The following is a 13990-nucleotide window of genomic DNA, read 5'->3' as shown; positions in this document are numbered from 1 at the left end:
TGCAAGGAAGGATACTTAGGGCTGAGTCAGAGCGCCGAGGGAGAGAGACTTATCTAGCTGTTTGTGAAACTGTGCTGAAGGATCTGACCTCCTCTTTTCCTGTATTTTTCTTAGTTGAAGCATCATTTTGAAAGAAACAAGGATAGCATCCATGAAATCTTATTTTTTATTTTTATTTATTTATTAACTAGAATCATGTAGTTTGTCACATGCTGGGGACTTTACCCATTTAAATCCAAGCCTGGCTAATACTTGTTTTGTTCTTTTCTGCCAGAAATTCCAAATCATTTTCTAGCGTTTTCTTAGGGAGTATCATGTTTTGGCAATTTTGACAGCTATTAAACAGAAAAGTCCCGGTGGCACCGAGTAAGAACTAATTCAGCGAAGTATATGTCATGGGCTGCTACTCAAGCTCGTTGACAACCTCTGGCCTCCTGTCCAGGTCTCTGTCTGCCCTCCCTATAATTATCCTTGTCTCTGTTGCCTTTCCCAGAGTGTCCCGTGTGAGAGATATTGCACTGGACCACTTTTCCTTTAAGTTCCTTTTGAACTTGTATGGAATTTTCTGGGGTCATTGGATTCTAAGGTCAAGAAAATGAGATTCCACTGAAACAGCAGTGTGTCCCACTTGACGAGATCATGGTGAGGCATGAATACAAGAGTGTACACAGGTGTATGTATGCTGAGGGGAAGAAGCCAAAAATAAATGGCTCAAAAATCTCGTCCAAGCCAGAGACTGACTGTTGGGGTCTTATTTAACCCAGTGATGGTGTTGAGCTACTCCAGATGGTGAAGGCACCAGATTCCAACTGCAGCAACCTTCTGATTACAACCAGACAAGGCCTTGTGCTGCTTCGGGGGCAGAATCTTACACCTTACTGGACATCGAGCCTTCAAGGCCTGCACAGGTTTGCAGTGTGCTTTTCCTCGTGTTTGCGGTTTATCCACTTTCCCATGTTTAAAAGTTGTCCAGAACAATTGCTTGCAATTCTTATATCTGGGGCCACTGCAAGGGAAGGGAGGGAGAGTTCTTCGTCTTCCTGTTTTTTGCTATTGATTTCTCACTTTGTCCTTATTTGCAGCCAGCCTACTCCTGGGTATTTCACTGATGATCAGACGTTAGACTTCCTTCTGCAGATACAGGATGGAGTCGGGATGAAAAAGGTAAAACTTTGGGCCTCAGATCAGTCAAAGCATATGTAAAGTATGCACTTTGTGTCCAGCCTTCTGCTGTGCACAGTGGGGAATAAAAAGAACCTAAAATATCATCTCTGCTTTCAAAGAACTCAAAGCCTCACTGAGTGGATAAAATGAGAACTCAGTTCTGTGCTAAAATCTGTAGCACTGGAAGTCTTTCTAGGATAATCTCCTTCCTGTATAGGAGTTTCTTGTTCTGGATCCCTAGCTTACAGTTAGGCAGTCGGAGCCTTCTGAAATCTCTTGGTGGGGAAAGGCAGGTATAAAGAAATGTAACGCTTTAGCACACAGCTATACCTAAGATTTCAGAGAAGCCTGTGGTGACTGAGTTTTTATGGAAGACCTTATAAAGGAGGGAAATATAAGCAGGGCTTTTTCCTTTTTTCGAGAAGGAGTTTCGCTCTTGTTGCCCAGATTGGAGTGCAATGATGTGATCTCGGCTCACCGCAACGTCCAACTCCTAGGTTCAAGTGATTCTCCTGCCTCAGCTTCTTGAGTAGCTGGGATTACAGGCGTGAGCCACCATGCCCAGCTAATTTTGTATTTTTAGTAGAGATGGGTTTTCTCCATGTTGGTTAGGCTGGTCTGGAACACTTGACCTCAGGTGATCTGCCTGCCTTGGCCTCCCAAAGTGCTGGGATTACAGGCATGAGCCACTGCATCTGGCCAACCAGGGCTTTTAAAAGCTGAACTGTCTTTATGTGGACAGGAAAACATGCCAGGTCAGGGGTGCCAACACCAGAGGCCCAGAGACAGAAAGGATAGAGCGTGTTCTAAGGACACTGAGTAGATCTTTTTGATATTACATGAAGTTGCATATTGTGAGAATATGCAACTTGTATAGATGCAGCTTGGATAGATTGGATAGATGACTTTCATTTCTTTTAACATTACAGCAGAATTATAATTGATCTTGCATTTTCATTTATTTTCACGGTGAAATAATATCTATCTCTATATATTGCACACTGTTTCCTGAGAGAGAAAAAGAATTCAACAAACACTTTATCATCACCTCTAATGTGTGCCAACTTCCGTGCTGAATGCTGGAGACACAAAGTTAATGGAGACAAAGTCACCACCGAGCTCTACCACATGGTAGAACGTGCTGTTGTGAAGGTTTGCACAGGGCCCACCGGGGCACAGGGAGCAGACAGAGTGCGGCGAGCTGGAGGGCCAGGGAGGCAAGAGATGCCTCATGTTGGTCAGGGGCTGTATGTGGAGAATTATGAGGGCAGAGCAAAGGTTTGCTGAATGGATAGGGAAGTGTGGGCTGAGGTGCACTCCCACCAGAGAGATGAGAATGAGGTCAGCTTACCGAGGGCCCCTAAAGCTCAGCTGTAGAATCTGGAGGAGGCGCTGGAGGCCATAGGGCTGTGTGGTAATGGGCAGAGGACAGATACAGTGATAAAAACATCATGTTGGGGAGAGACTTCCGGCAGTGTTGTGTACGAAAAGCCAATGCCTGTGTATAATCGAAAGGAATTTCCAATACAGATTGGAATTTCACTGGTGCTGGGAGGCTAACGGAAGAAGGGTGTATAGTAGGTAATAGTAGGTCGAAGGTGGAGATGCTGAGAGTTTCAGCTCTGGGTTTTAATCCTGGCACCACTACTTACTGGAGACCTTGGGCATATGACCTAATCTTGCCTAGCTGTAGTTTCTACATTTATAAAACAGGGGTAATATTACCTGCCTTCATAGGGTAATTGTGACAGTTAAATGAAATAATGTGTTTGAGTAGATAAAAGTTTTTGGCAGAAGACTGCCAAAGGGAATTTTTCTTTTTTTTTTTGAGATGGAGTCTTGCACTGTCACCTGGGCTGGAGGGCAATGGTGCAATCTTGGCTCACTGCAACCTCCGCCTCCCGGGTTCACACGGTTCTCCTGCCTTAGCCTCCCAAATAGCTGGGATTACAGATGCACACCACCATACCTGGCTAATTTTTTGTATTTTTAGTAGAGATGGGGTTTCACTATGTTGGCCAGACTGGTCTTGAACTCCTAACCATGTGATCTGCCCACCTTGGCCTCCCAAAGTGCTGAGATTAAACTGCTTGTCTGTTTTTCCTTCTCTGCTGGTTCAGAAGATTTTGTCTCTGCCAGGCTGGTTCCAGGAACTTGTGTGATGCAGAGTCTGAGCATAGGCAGAGAAAGGCAGGATTCAGGAGCCTGGAAGAATAGGGCAAGTGATTGTCCAAAGAGGTTAGGTCCTCCACTTTCAGAAGCATGGAGACGCCGAGCAGGAGAGAGCAAGGATGCTTGGGCTGGAGGAAACTGGGGAGCTTCTTGGAGATTTTGGTGAATGAGAGGCTCTAGATTTGTGAGGCATTTAGGGTGAAGAGCAGATATAAGTGTTGCCAGGATTATAAATTTGAACCCCTTCATCATTATCCTTTGAGAAATACAACTAGGCAATGAATTCCCTCTTGGATTATTAATAATATTATTATTATTATTTGCCTGTTTAAATGGCGCTGCTTTAAATTTGAGACTTCCCTAGCTCCACATGCCATGACACCAGGAGTCAGATCCATAAAGCTGGGAACATCGTGCCCGAGGACAGTGTTCACGGGGCATCGTTTCCTGAGTGGCTGCTGTGGGCATCTGCAGAGGGGCTGCCCTCTGTCTGAGGACTGTCCTAAACGTGGACAGTCCCTGTCTCCGCATCACTTCCTGTATCTCAGAGCTCCTTTCCTCACCTGTAAAATGGGGTGGACTACATGATTTCAGTGTCCCTTTCCCACTTGAAAACTTTGCAGTTCTTGAAACTCTATTAAATGGGGACAAGGGCTGCGGAAGCTTAGGTCCTGCTCCTTAGCCATTGTTCACGCTCTCTGAGCACCCAGTTTGCCTGCATCTTAAGAGCTTAACCTGTTAACATTTGTGTTACTTGAATACCTGTGCATTTTCTGGGCCTGCTGTTTTTTTGAGATCTGACCATGTTCACTCTCTGTCTTCTCTTTTGTAGATGATGGTCGTGGATGGTGACTCTGGCTCCGTTATTTGGAGTTACAGTGCTCCATGTCACATGAAAGAAACGCCAGCCACCTCAGCAGTTACTTCAGACCAGAAGTCTGTCTTCCTCTTCTGGGCCGAAGGGCTGTCACCTGCATCTCCCAATTCTGTGAGTGAGCCTGAGAGGGTCCCTTTTTCATTTTGTCAGACAGCAGCTGCTGTGCAGGGCTGACTGCATTCTGGACATGTTATTTGACCCATCACTTTCTAAGGGGTTGGGGTAGAGACAAGTTAGCACTTGCTGGAGAAAAGCAGGAACCCTGTGTCCTCCTGAACCACACCTTTGCCTGTCAGCAGAGAACGTGAATGCGGACAACAGTCCCCTCCCTAACTGCTGGCTACTGATAGTGGGAGGCTGAATAAAGAATAAGTCCTTCCAAGATACTAGATCCAAATTTACAGGTAGTTAATATATGCTGCCGTTGTTGAAGAGGATAAATCATTTTGACTGGTCTGGAGTGGGCTGAGAGAATTTCATGGAAGGGTAAGGCTGGGCTTTGAGGCATGTGCTCTGAGACTGAAGGAACGGGGATGGGGGAGGGTGGCCAGCAGTTGGAGAGGGACATTGACCAGATAAAACTGAGAGGTCATTTAGGGAATTATGGGACAGAAGGTCTGACACCTAGAAGGCAGATTTTAGAAAGTCTTAAATGTTACACTGCAGTATTTGCATGGGGTTGATGAGACAGGGTGCCACCTGTAATAGGTACTTGGGAGTTTTTAGTAAGACTCACCCTGACTTAGTTCAGTGAAACACATCTTGACTCAGCACTTTTTGAGTGCCAGGCACTGTGATCTCTGTAGGAACCTAAGGATAAACTGAAAATAGTCTTGGCCCTCTAGATAAGACAGATGGTCCACGGATAATGGGGGGAAACTGATGGAGGCAGGATCCTGAATTCATCAACCGAGCTCAGCCAACAAGTCACGCACCTTTTCTGAGCCTCATTGTCTTTATCCATTAATGAAGATGCTAATATATTCACTCACTTGAGGATCAGATTTACCTAAAATCTAGATCGTATTTCTAACTCTGATATGTCCTAACAGGTGACCATGGGCAATTATCTGACATTTTAACTTCCTCCCCTGAATATGAGGGGACTTCAGAAAGTTTATGGAAAAGTGGAATTAGAATATAAAAAAAATGAACTTTATTTCTCAACATAAGCTCCATCAAGTTCAAGACACTTTTGGAACCACTGATACCAGCCATTTAGTCTATCCCTAAAGAACTGAGCGTCCTGGGGACTTAACCATGTCAACGCAGTCTTTTTTTGTATTATAAGCTGAAGAAACATGAACGCCCTTCAAAGATTTTTTTAAGGTTAGGAAACTAAAGAAAGTCACAAGGAGCTACATCAGAAGTGTAAGGTGGATGCCTCATGATTTCCCATTGAAACACAAAATTCCCTTGATTGATAAGAGGAGTGAGTAGGAACGTTATTGTGGTGAAGTGCTCCCTGGTGTTTTTCTGCTGAAGCTTTGGCTTTCTCAAGCACTCTCATTTTAAGCAGATGTTATCATTCTTTTTTTTTTTTGAGATGGAGTTTTGTTCTTGTTGCCCAGGCTGGAGTGCAATGGTACGATCTCAGGTCACCACAACCTCTGCGTCCTGGGTTCAAGCGATTCTCCTGCCTCTGCCTCCTGAGTAGCTGGGATTCCAGTCATGTGTCACCATGCCCAGTGAATTTTGTATTTTTAGTAGAGATGGGGTTTCTTCATGTTGGTCAGACTGGTCTCGAACTCCCGACCTCAGGTGATCTGCCCTCCTCAGCCTCCCAAAGTGCTGGGATTACAGAGATGTTATCATTCTTTAGCCCTAAAGTCAATAAGCAAAATGCCTTGGGCATCCCTCAAAAATATTGCCATGACTTCTGCTCTTGGCCATTCTACTGTTTCTTTGACTGGGCCACTTTGAAATGACCACCTCTTGGAAGTCACTGCTTCGATGTGCTTTGTCTTCGGGAGCATACTGGTAAGGCCACGTCTCATCTCCTGATACAGATCTTCAAAGAAATGCTCCAGGGCCTTGATCCCACTTGTTTAAAATTTCCACCGAAAGCCCTGCTCTTGTCTGCAGCTAATACGGGCCAACTGTTTTGCCACCCTCCGGTGGAAAGTTTGCTCAGCTTTAATTTTTCAACCAGAATTATGTAAGCTGAACCACGTTAGGTTTCTTCCATGGTGGCTGTTGTTTGTGCTCTTAATCACTGGTCCTCTTCAGTTAGGGCATGAACAAGATTAATTTTTTTTCTCACAAATTGATGAGGATGGGCTGCCATTGTGGGTTTAATCTCTGACATCGTTTTGTCCCTCATTAAAATGAGTTATCCACTTCTAAGCTGCTGATTTCTCTGGGGCGTCGTCACCACACATTTGTCATAAAGCATCAATGATTTCACCTTCTTCCACCCAACATTCATCATAAATTTGATGCGTGTTCTGGCTTCAATGTTTTGGCAGAATTCTTCTCACTCTGTTAGGGGCTCTTTTCAAACTGACGCCTCACCCTTCTGGCTGCCTCAGACTAACTCCCGTTCAGGCATGTTATAACAAGTTAGTATGAGTTTACTTAGGTGCAAAGAAATTTTGAAGTTCATGCATGGTTTTTTTCATAATCTGCATTTCCACGAACTTTTTTTCCCTTGTATAATAAAATGAGGGTATTGGACAAAGTCTCAAATGTAGTCTTCTATAAATAACTACAAAGCAAAGCCATGTTACAAATGCTTTAATAGAATTAAATAGGTACAACTAAGAAGTTTACATGGAAGCACAAAAGAAAGGAGGTGTTAATTTTGTCTGGGGTGATAAGAGCGCTTTCCCTCAAAGAGGGGGCATTCAAGGTGGGCACCTAAGGACGAGAAGTGTTTTCATGTGTGGAGATGGGTAGAGAGGATGGTTAGACAGTCTGAGGGGCAAATAAGATTGACAATGCTTAGGCAGAGTAAGGTGAAGCGTGGATTTAGGTTAATGATCAGACTGTAGCATGAGGTGGACAGATGAGTCATTGCAGCTCAGTCTGGAAAAGGCATATTTTGGTTAAATGGTATAAGACTGTGGTTTTTGTGCTAAGGGATTTGTGCTTCATTCCGTAGGCAGTGAGGAAGGTGTTTGGCTATTTTCTTGTCACGTTAGCTGGGCTGGAGATCTGTCCCTTCATACCTGGGATCCTAAGGGTGTGTGGAAAGTGCCCTCTTCTGCTTTGTGGGCATGTGGTGAGGGTGAGGTTGTGAGTTTCCTGCTCACACTTCTCCTCACTTAGGGGCTTCTTCCCATGCTGTGATATGGAAGCAGGGGTAATATTCATCCCTCAGAGCTTCCATTTCCTCTACTGCAGGAGGCCCAGGGTAGTCCCAGAGGAGGAGAGGCACTTGGGAGGCTCTGGAGAGCAGCCACTTGCTAACCCATGGGTGTACTTCTGTGCTTTAACAACTGCATGGCTGCACACTCATGACCTGCCAATTCTCAAGTCGTGTCCCTGCACAGAAGTCACACTGACAAAGATGGTCCCAGTGTGCATTTCTGCTGCTGTAGAGAGTTTGAAGACTGACACTCAGGCCTTGGAACTTGTGTTTTGTAATTGATGATTTGCCTTGGTCTGGTCAACATCCCATTCATTTCAGGAACAGATAAGATTTTTATAATTTTTAGTCTGATGCTTGCCATTGGCTTCGACACCCAGTGAAAGGAAATATCTTTGGCTCACTCTGTTTTCATAAATAGATTACAACTCCACAAAGCCCCATCCGCTGCAAGGGATGAACCAGGATCCCAGCACTTCCATGGGGAGAAGACTGAGAAGTCTCCATGTCAGATTCCTCTCTTGGGTCATACACATTGCGTTTCTTTTTCTCCTTCCTTTCTTTCTTTCCTTTCCTTTCTTTTTTTCTTTTCTTTCTTGCTTTTCTTTGCTTTCTTTCTTCTTTTTCTTTTGACCGAGTCTTGCTCTGTCATCCGGGCTGGAGTGCAGTGATGCGATCTCAGCACACTGTAACCTCCGCCTTCTGGGTTCAAGCAATTCTCCTTCCTCAGCCTCCTGAGTAGGTGGGACTACAGGCAGGCGCCACCGTGGCCATTTTTTTTTTTTTTTGTATTTTTAGTAGAGATGGGGTTTCACCATGTTGGCCAGGATGATCTCGAATTCCTGACCTTAGGTGATCTGCCCACCTCAGCCTCTCAAAGTACTGGGATTACAGGCATGAGCCACTATGTCCAGCCTTTCTTTTCTTACAAGGGAGAAAGCTTTTTCCAGCTGTAGATAGTGGTTTGAAAGAGTTAGTAATTAGTGTTTTGAGCTCTTTGAAATATGTCTCTTGTATATGGGAGTTTCTTTGAAACACATTCTTGTAGTTAGGATCAGGTATTAGCCTCCGAGAAGAATGAGTAATCACCATTTTCTCCTCTGATTTTTCATCTGAGGACTGCCATGTGTGGGAATGTAGAGTTACCTCTGCTCTTTCTTCTTTGCGGCTCATTGTCAGGGTATCATCCTAGGAACTGAGCCACCTGGCCTTCACCACCTTTACCTACTGCATCCCGCGTTCCCCTCCATCCTTCTGGATCTGGCCAACACCACCGGCACAGTGACAGCTTCAGAGGGTGAGTCCTGGTGCCAGCAGGAGTCTGTGTACGCAGATGGTGAGAGCGTATGTGCTGACTGTGTGAAGAGACCATTGCCCCACCCAGGGAAGGATGTGTGCTTCTCAGATGACAGCAGGGCACTTTCCCTGGTGCCCCTGGTGCCTCCGGCTTTGCTGGAATCCTCCTTCTGGGTGGAAGCACCATGCTTGCGGGGTGAGAACCCATATGCTCTGAATGTGGAGGTGGAAGTGCGTCCCATTCCAAAGGGTCTGTAAGGTGATGATTCATGTAGCCACTCCTTCAGCAGACATTAATTGAGCATCAGCTGTATGCCAGGCACTGTGCCAGGTGCTGGGACTACAAATAAGACTAGTTTCCTGACCCTCCTGGAGATTAGGATTTGGAATTAACTGTGGAGGACATGATGGAGATAGAGTGTGTTTTGCCAGGGCATTGATTTAGTGAAAACCTTTTTTTTTGAATAGTAACTGTGAACATTGCATAGAAATTGGAGAAAGGGAAAAAATCAAAGGAAGAAAGAAAACTGGCCATAATCTGGCCAGTCATAACCACTATTAACATTTTGGAAGTGTTCTTCTACTTCACTTATCTGTCTAAATAACACTGTAAACAAAATGGGATCCAATGTGGGAGACCCGCAACTCAGGAAACCAAAGCACTGGGATCGCAGCCTCTGCTGCCTGCTGGTCTAGGCTGTCTGGTATCTCCTTCTCAGTGATTCTTTGCCTCATGGAGTCTGCTGTTCCTGTTGGCAGGTCAGGGAGTGCAGGAGTGGGAGAAGACCAGATGGCCACATCTCCTTCCTTTCTTTCTATATCCTCTCGCTAATTATGGACTTGGCTGTCTACTTACAAACTCACTGGTCTTGGGCTGCAGGTGGTGCTTGTAGCTCTCGATTTATTGGGATACATGGGGAAGAACAGCTTACCTGGCACTTGCAGGCACACCTGTCCACTGGTTGGGGGGTTGGGGGTAGGAGGTATGTGTGAGCTTGGAAAATCCTGTGATTGGATTTGAGTCAGCTATTTTTTTTTCAACAGCAGCATAAAATATTCAGTGAACATTAAATAATCGTAATTAAGAATGTGGACACCATTTTTATTACAACTTGTATTTTAAAGGTGAGGCAAAATAAACACTGGCAAGGTAAATGGCTTCTGTGACCATGCACTGGCAGTTTGGGAATTCTCAGGCTCCCTAGTGTTTTGGGCTCACTTTTCTCCTGAATTCTCGCCATAGGGGACAGATTCTCTCGGTTCCCAAGGTGGGCTTTTTTGGAAATAGCTTCAGAGGAGTAAAGGTGCAAAGACCAGGAAGAGCGTGCTGCTTTACCAGCATCCAGGTCTTCCCCTCTTTGTGCCCATGGGCCGGCTCACTGCCTTCTGTTTATTCGGCTCTCAGTACATTTCCTGTGTGAACTAATGAGTAAATAAATGTATTGCTGAATCAAACCCCTCTCCTGTTACTAGACAGTATGTGTCCTTGTTAACTGCTCTTGTTTTTGTCCTTCCTCAGTTGGAATAAACGACCTCTGGAAAGATGCCTTTTATGTTACCAGGACAACAGGCTCTGAAGGCCATCCAGCAGCCCTGGTGGTCAGCAAGCTTAGTCTACGGTGGGCACTGATGGAGGGCCAGATGGCCCAGCTGCAGGAGTCCACCCCCAAAATTGGCCGTGGGGAGCTGCGAAGATTTCTCTCTAGGATCAAGTTTGTTGAAGCTCCCTACGAGGTGAGTGGCTGCTGAAATGTTGTTACTCTTGAGAGTTTAGGACAAATACTACCAATTCCAGCTTTGTCCTTTACAAGGAGGGAGAATAGGGAGTTTTCTTGAATAGATGAGTATCAAGACAGTTGTTTTGGGCCAACAGTTATTTCCTGTGGATGCCTTCTGACCATGAAGAAATGGTTCTCAGCTGGAAATAATAGCATCTTCCTTAGGAGGCATTTGACAATGTGGGGTCATGGTTTTTATTGTCTCAATGACTGACGGGTGGATACGACTGGTATTTTCTGGGTTGGGGCTAGTGATGCTGACATCATGCAGGCCTTGCACCAGTTACATGCTCCAAAGAATCATCTTGCTCAAATGCTAATGTTCTCTCCCCACCCCTACTCCCAAGAAACACTATAGTTTAGTTCAAAGTTCCAAAGCTTATCATGGAAACGGACAACGTTTCTGGGCCTTTCTGGAAGGAGAAGATGTTTACAAACTATTGGGACTAAAGAAAAGGGCAGGAAAATAGAGGAATATTCTGACCTTTAGTTTTCCTTCTTTTCTTTTGACATCTCTACCGTGAAAAATAATAAAGTCATTGCTAACTCTTTTTCCACAGATCTAATCTGATGGAATCTTCAGTTGCAGAAGAAGTGAACAGAGTGGATATCCTTTCTACTCTCCTGTCACTGTAGAATCTGTTCTATGGAGAGAGGACTTCTTCATCCTCATTTTACCACCTCCCCGATGGTCGTAAAGCACTTGGGAAGGCATGATGAAGTACTGTGACAACAGCATGATCTATTTGGCTGGGGCGTCTTCTTTACCTTTTCAGTTCCTGCATTAACCCCCTGTAGGAACTCTGCGTGGACCGTTTGGAAATGTGAATCTCTTAAGTATTTTATTTTTTTGGTATGTCTAATTTATGAACTCCTGCTGGGAAAGCCAGTGAAGTCTATGACTAGGAAACATTTTGTTGTATGTTATGCCGTGTGTGTGTAGTTTTTAGTGTTATGGCGAAGTTCTTTTCCAGATATGTCCTAAGCTTCAGGGATCCAGTTTCTTGTCCTTCTGAAATATATCTGGTTTGTTTGGTCACTTTGAGACTTCTAGATGCCCTTCCTCTGATTTTGAGGGCCACTTACTTCTCTCCTTATTCTTTCCCACCTGTACCTTAGCTACTTCCATGCTGTAGACAGAGTGAGAAAGATTTGTAGTGGAAGACTGAGTTACCCATCACAGCATTTTCATCTCTTCTAATATCCTGTTTCCTTAGATTTTTCCATCCAGTGTCTATTAAGTGGCCGCAAGAATAACCATATTCCTGTCACAAGGGGAGCAAGAGGATGTAGTCTCAGTGGCCCACCTCTGACCAAGTCCATATGTTGTGTTACATGTGGTTCTGATGGCTCTGCCAGTCACGATTTTTTTCTGTGGCGACATCAGAAGTGTATGTGTGCATGCTGTCTTCAACTTAGAGAAGAACCGGAAGTCAGGAGCCTTTGATGTCCTTATCCTGCTGTATCTCTTCCCTGCATCTTTTTTATGGGGCACCCTCCATAGCTCCTCTCACTCTGCTTTCTCTTCTATTCAGGGATATGTTTCTGGACTTTCGCTTCTTCCACCTGAGTCCAGGATACAGCCGTTTTCTCCTGCATCTCTCCTTTCCTGTAGAGCCTTTGAAGCGTTGTATTTTGGGAAAATTCTTCTGTAAATACTATAACTTTTATAAATGGTTATTTAGAATTATCTCCAGTGCTTACTTCTCCCTTCTTCTGTATAAATCTGTTACTTCAATTAAGTTCTCCTCTGAACTTTTAGGTCATGTTTATATAGCCGAAAATTCAATGTTAACGGGCAGAAAACTGCTTCTTAAATAACCTGATAGGTCATCCCTGAGTGCAACTCAGGTTCTGTCTTTACCTGGGCTTGCATCTTATTTTTTTTTTTGAGACGGAGTTTTGCTCTCGTCTGTCAGGCTGGAGTGCGATGGTGCGATCTTGGCTCACTGCAACCTCCGCCTCCTGGGTTCAAGTGATTCTCCAGCTTCAGCCTCCTGAGTAGCTGGGACTGTAGGCATCTGCCACCGTGGTTGGCTAATTTTTTTTTTTTTTTTGTATTGTTAGTAGAGACAGGGTTTCATCATGTTGGCCAGGCTGGTTACCAACTCTTGACCTCAGATGATCTGGCCCAGGCCTCCCAAAATGCAGGGATTACAGACGTGAGCCATTGCACCTGGGCGAGCTTGTATCTTTTAACTTGTGTTAGTAAAGGGATTCTGGAAAATTATGAAGTTCAGATTTAAAGGGATATCTGTTAATTACCCACTGACAGGCATTATGACATAACAGGAGGTTGGTAGCAATAGATCCAACAGGCGTGTTGCCTGGGCTGCAGATTGGCCTTAATAGGTTTCTGGGTGCCTCTGCCTTAAGATCCTTAAGAGAGAGGCACCTCTTAAACTGTGTTTAACAGTTTGGAAGTCATCTTGTGGGTCCAGCTTGACTTTGGGGGATGAAGAAGATACCCTAGAGTATGGGAATGATTCCAGATAATTTTGAGGATTTGAATCCGCTTGAGTATAAGGGCCTGGGACCTAGTTTGGTTTAGTATAGAATTTTCAGGATTAATTTATAGGCAGCTGAACGCCCAAAACTTGGATGGTGGTCCTGTGGTCTGCCGGGGCTGTCCAGGCATAATCTGGTTCTTTGTCATGTTAAGGCTCTCTGGGAAGCCAGCCACTCTATGCAGGAGTGAAACATGAAGTTGTTAACTGAGGACCTGTTCTGGTGGGATTGTGTGGGCAGAGGACTGTGTTTATACAGAGTAAATACCAGAAAGAGATGAGAGGAAGCTAGAAAAACATAATGTCCCTGAATTCTTCATGGTGTATTTGCAAACTAACTTGACATAGATTCTTTTGACTACAACACGTTTGAATCCCTCCTTCTCCAACAACATTATAAGCTTAGTTTTCTTCTTCCTCTTGCAGCTGGTACAGAAAGGTATAAGTAGTGGCTGAAAATTGAGGAGGCTGCGTCGGACCAATGTGGGTGCTGGTTTCTTGTGAAATGTGTCCCTAAACCTTCTTCTCCTTGCAGGCAGCCACCTACCCAGGTGTCTAAAATAGGAAACGCTCCTTTCTTTCTCTAATCTTATCATGGGGTTGCCGGCAAAGCCAATATGACCACTACTGAGAAATAGTAATACTTCTGCAAATGCCAGGGTCTTCCCCTCTTCCTTCCCTTACAAACCCTCCCTCTTCCTTAGACCCCGTTTTTGCCGTCCCCCAAATGTGTGGCGTGGTGAAACTAATCCCCCTGAATGTGAGTTGCTATCCTTATTGCCCTTACAAAGGAGAGCCAGCCGGTATATTGTCAGGGAGCGCCATTCAAAATGTGAACTGTTATAGAGTGAATAAATACATACTCTACCGGAATATACTTGTGTGC

General features: G+C 44.7%; 1 protein-coding gene across 1 annotated transcript in view; it reads left to right on the top strand.

Moving 5' to 3' along the window:
* Nucleotides 1-13977, top strand: part of FAM234B (family with sequence similarity 234 member B) — a 37652-nt gene extending 23675 nt beyond the window's left edge. The window contains exons 8-13 of the mRNA XM_002752123.6: nucleotides 765-908; nucleotides 1083-1164; nucleotides 4169-4324; nucleotides 8703-8820; nucleotides 10339-10553; nucleotides 11158-13977. Coding sequence (XP_002752169.4) covers nucleotides 765-908; nucleotides 1083-1164; nucleotides 4169-4324; nucleotides 8703-8820; nucleotides 10339-10553; nucleotides 11158-11163 — 721 coding nt within the window. The 3' untranslated portion in view covers nucleotides 11164-13977. The remainder of the gene's footprint in view (nucleotides 1-764; nucleotides 909-1082; nucleotides 1165-4168; nucleotides 4325-8702; nucleotides 8821-10338; nucleotides 10554-11157) is intronic.
* The last annotated feature ends 13 nt before the right edge of the window (nucleotides 13978-13990 follow it).

The sequence above is a fragment of the Callithrix jacchus genome, chromosome 9 (assembly GCF_049354715.1).
Source record: "Callithrix jacchus isolate 240 chromosome 9, calJac240_pri, whole genome shotgun sequence".
In the NCBI taxonomy this organism is placed as follows: Eukaryota; Metazoa; Chordata; class Mammalia; order Primates; family Cebidae; genus Callithrix; species Callithrix jacchus.
The sequence above is the reverse complement of the archived record's forward strand: the minus strand, read 5'-3'. Positions and strand labels throughout refer to the sequence as shown.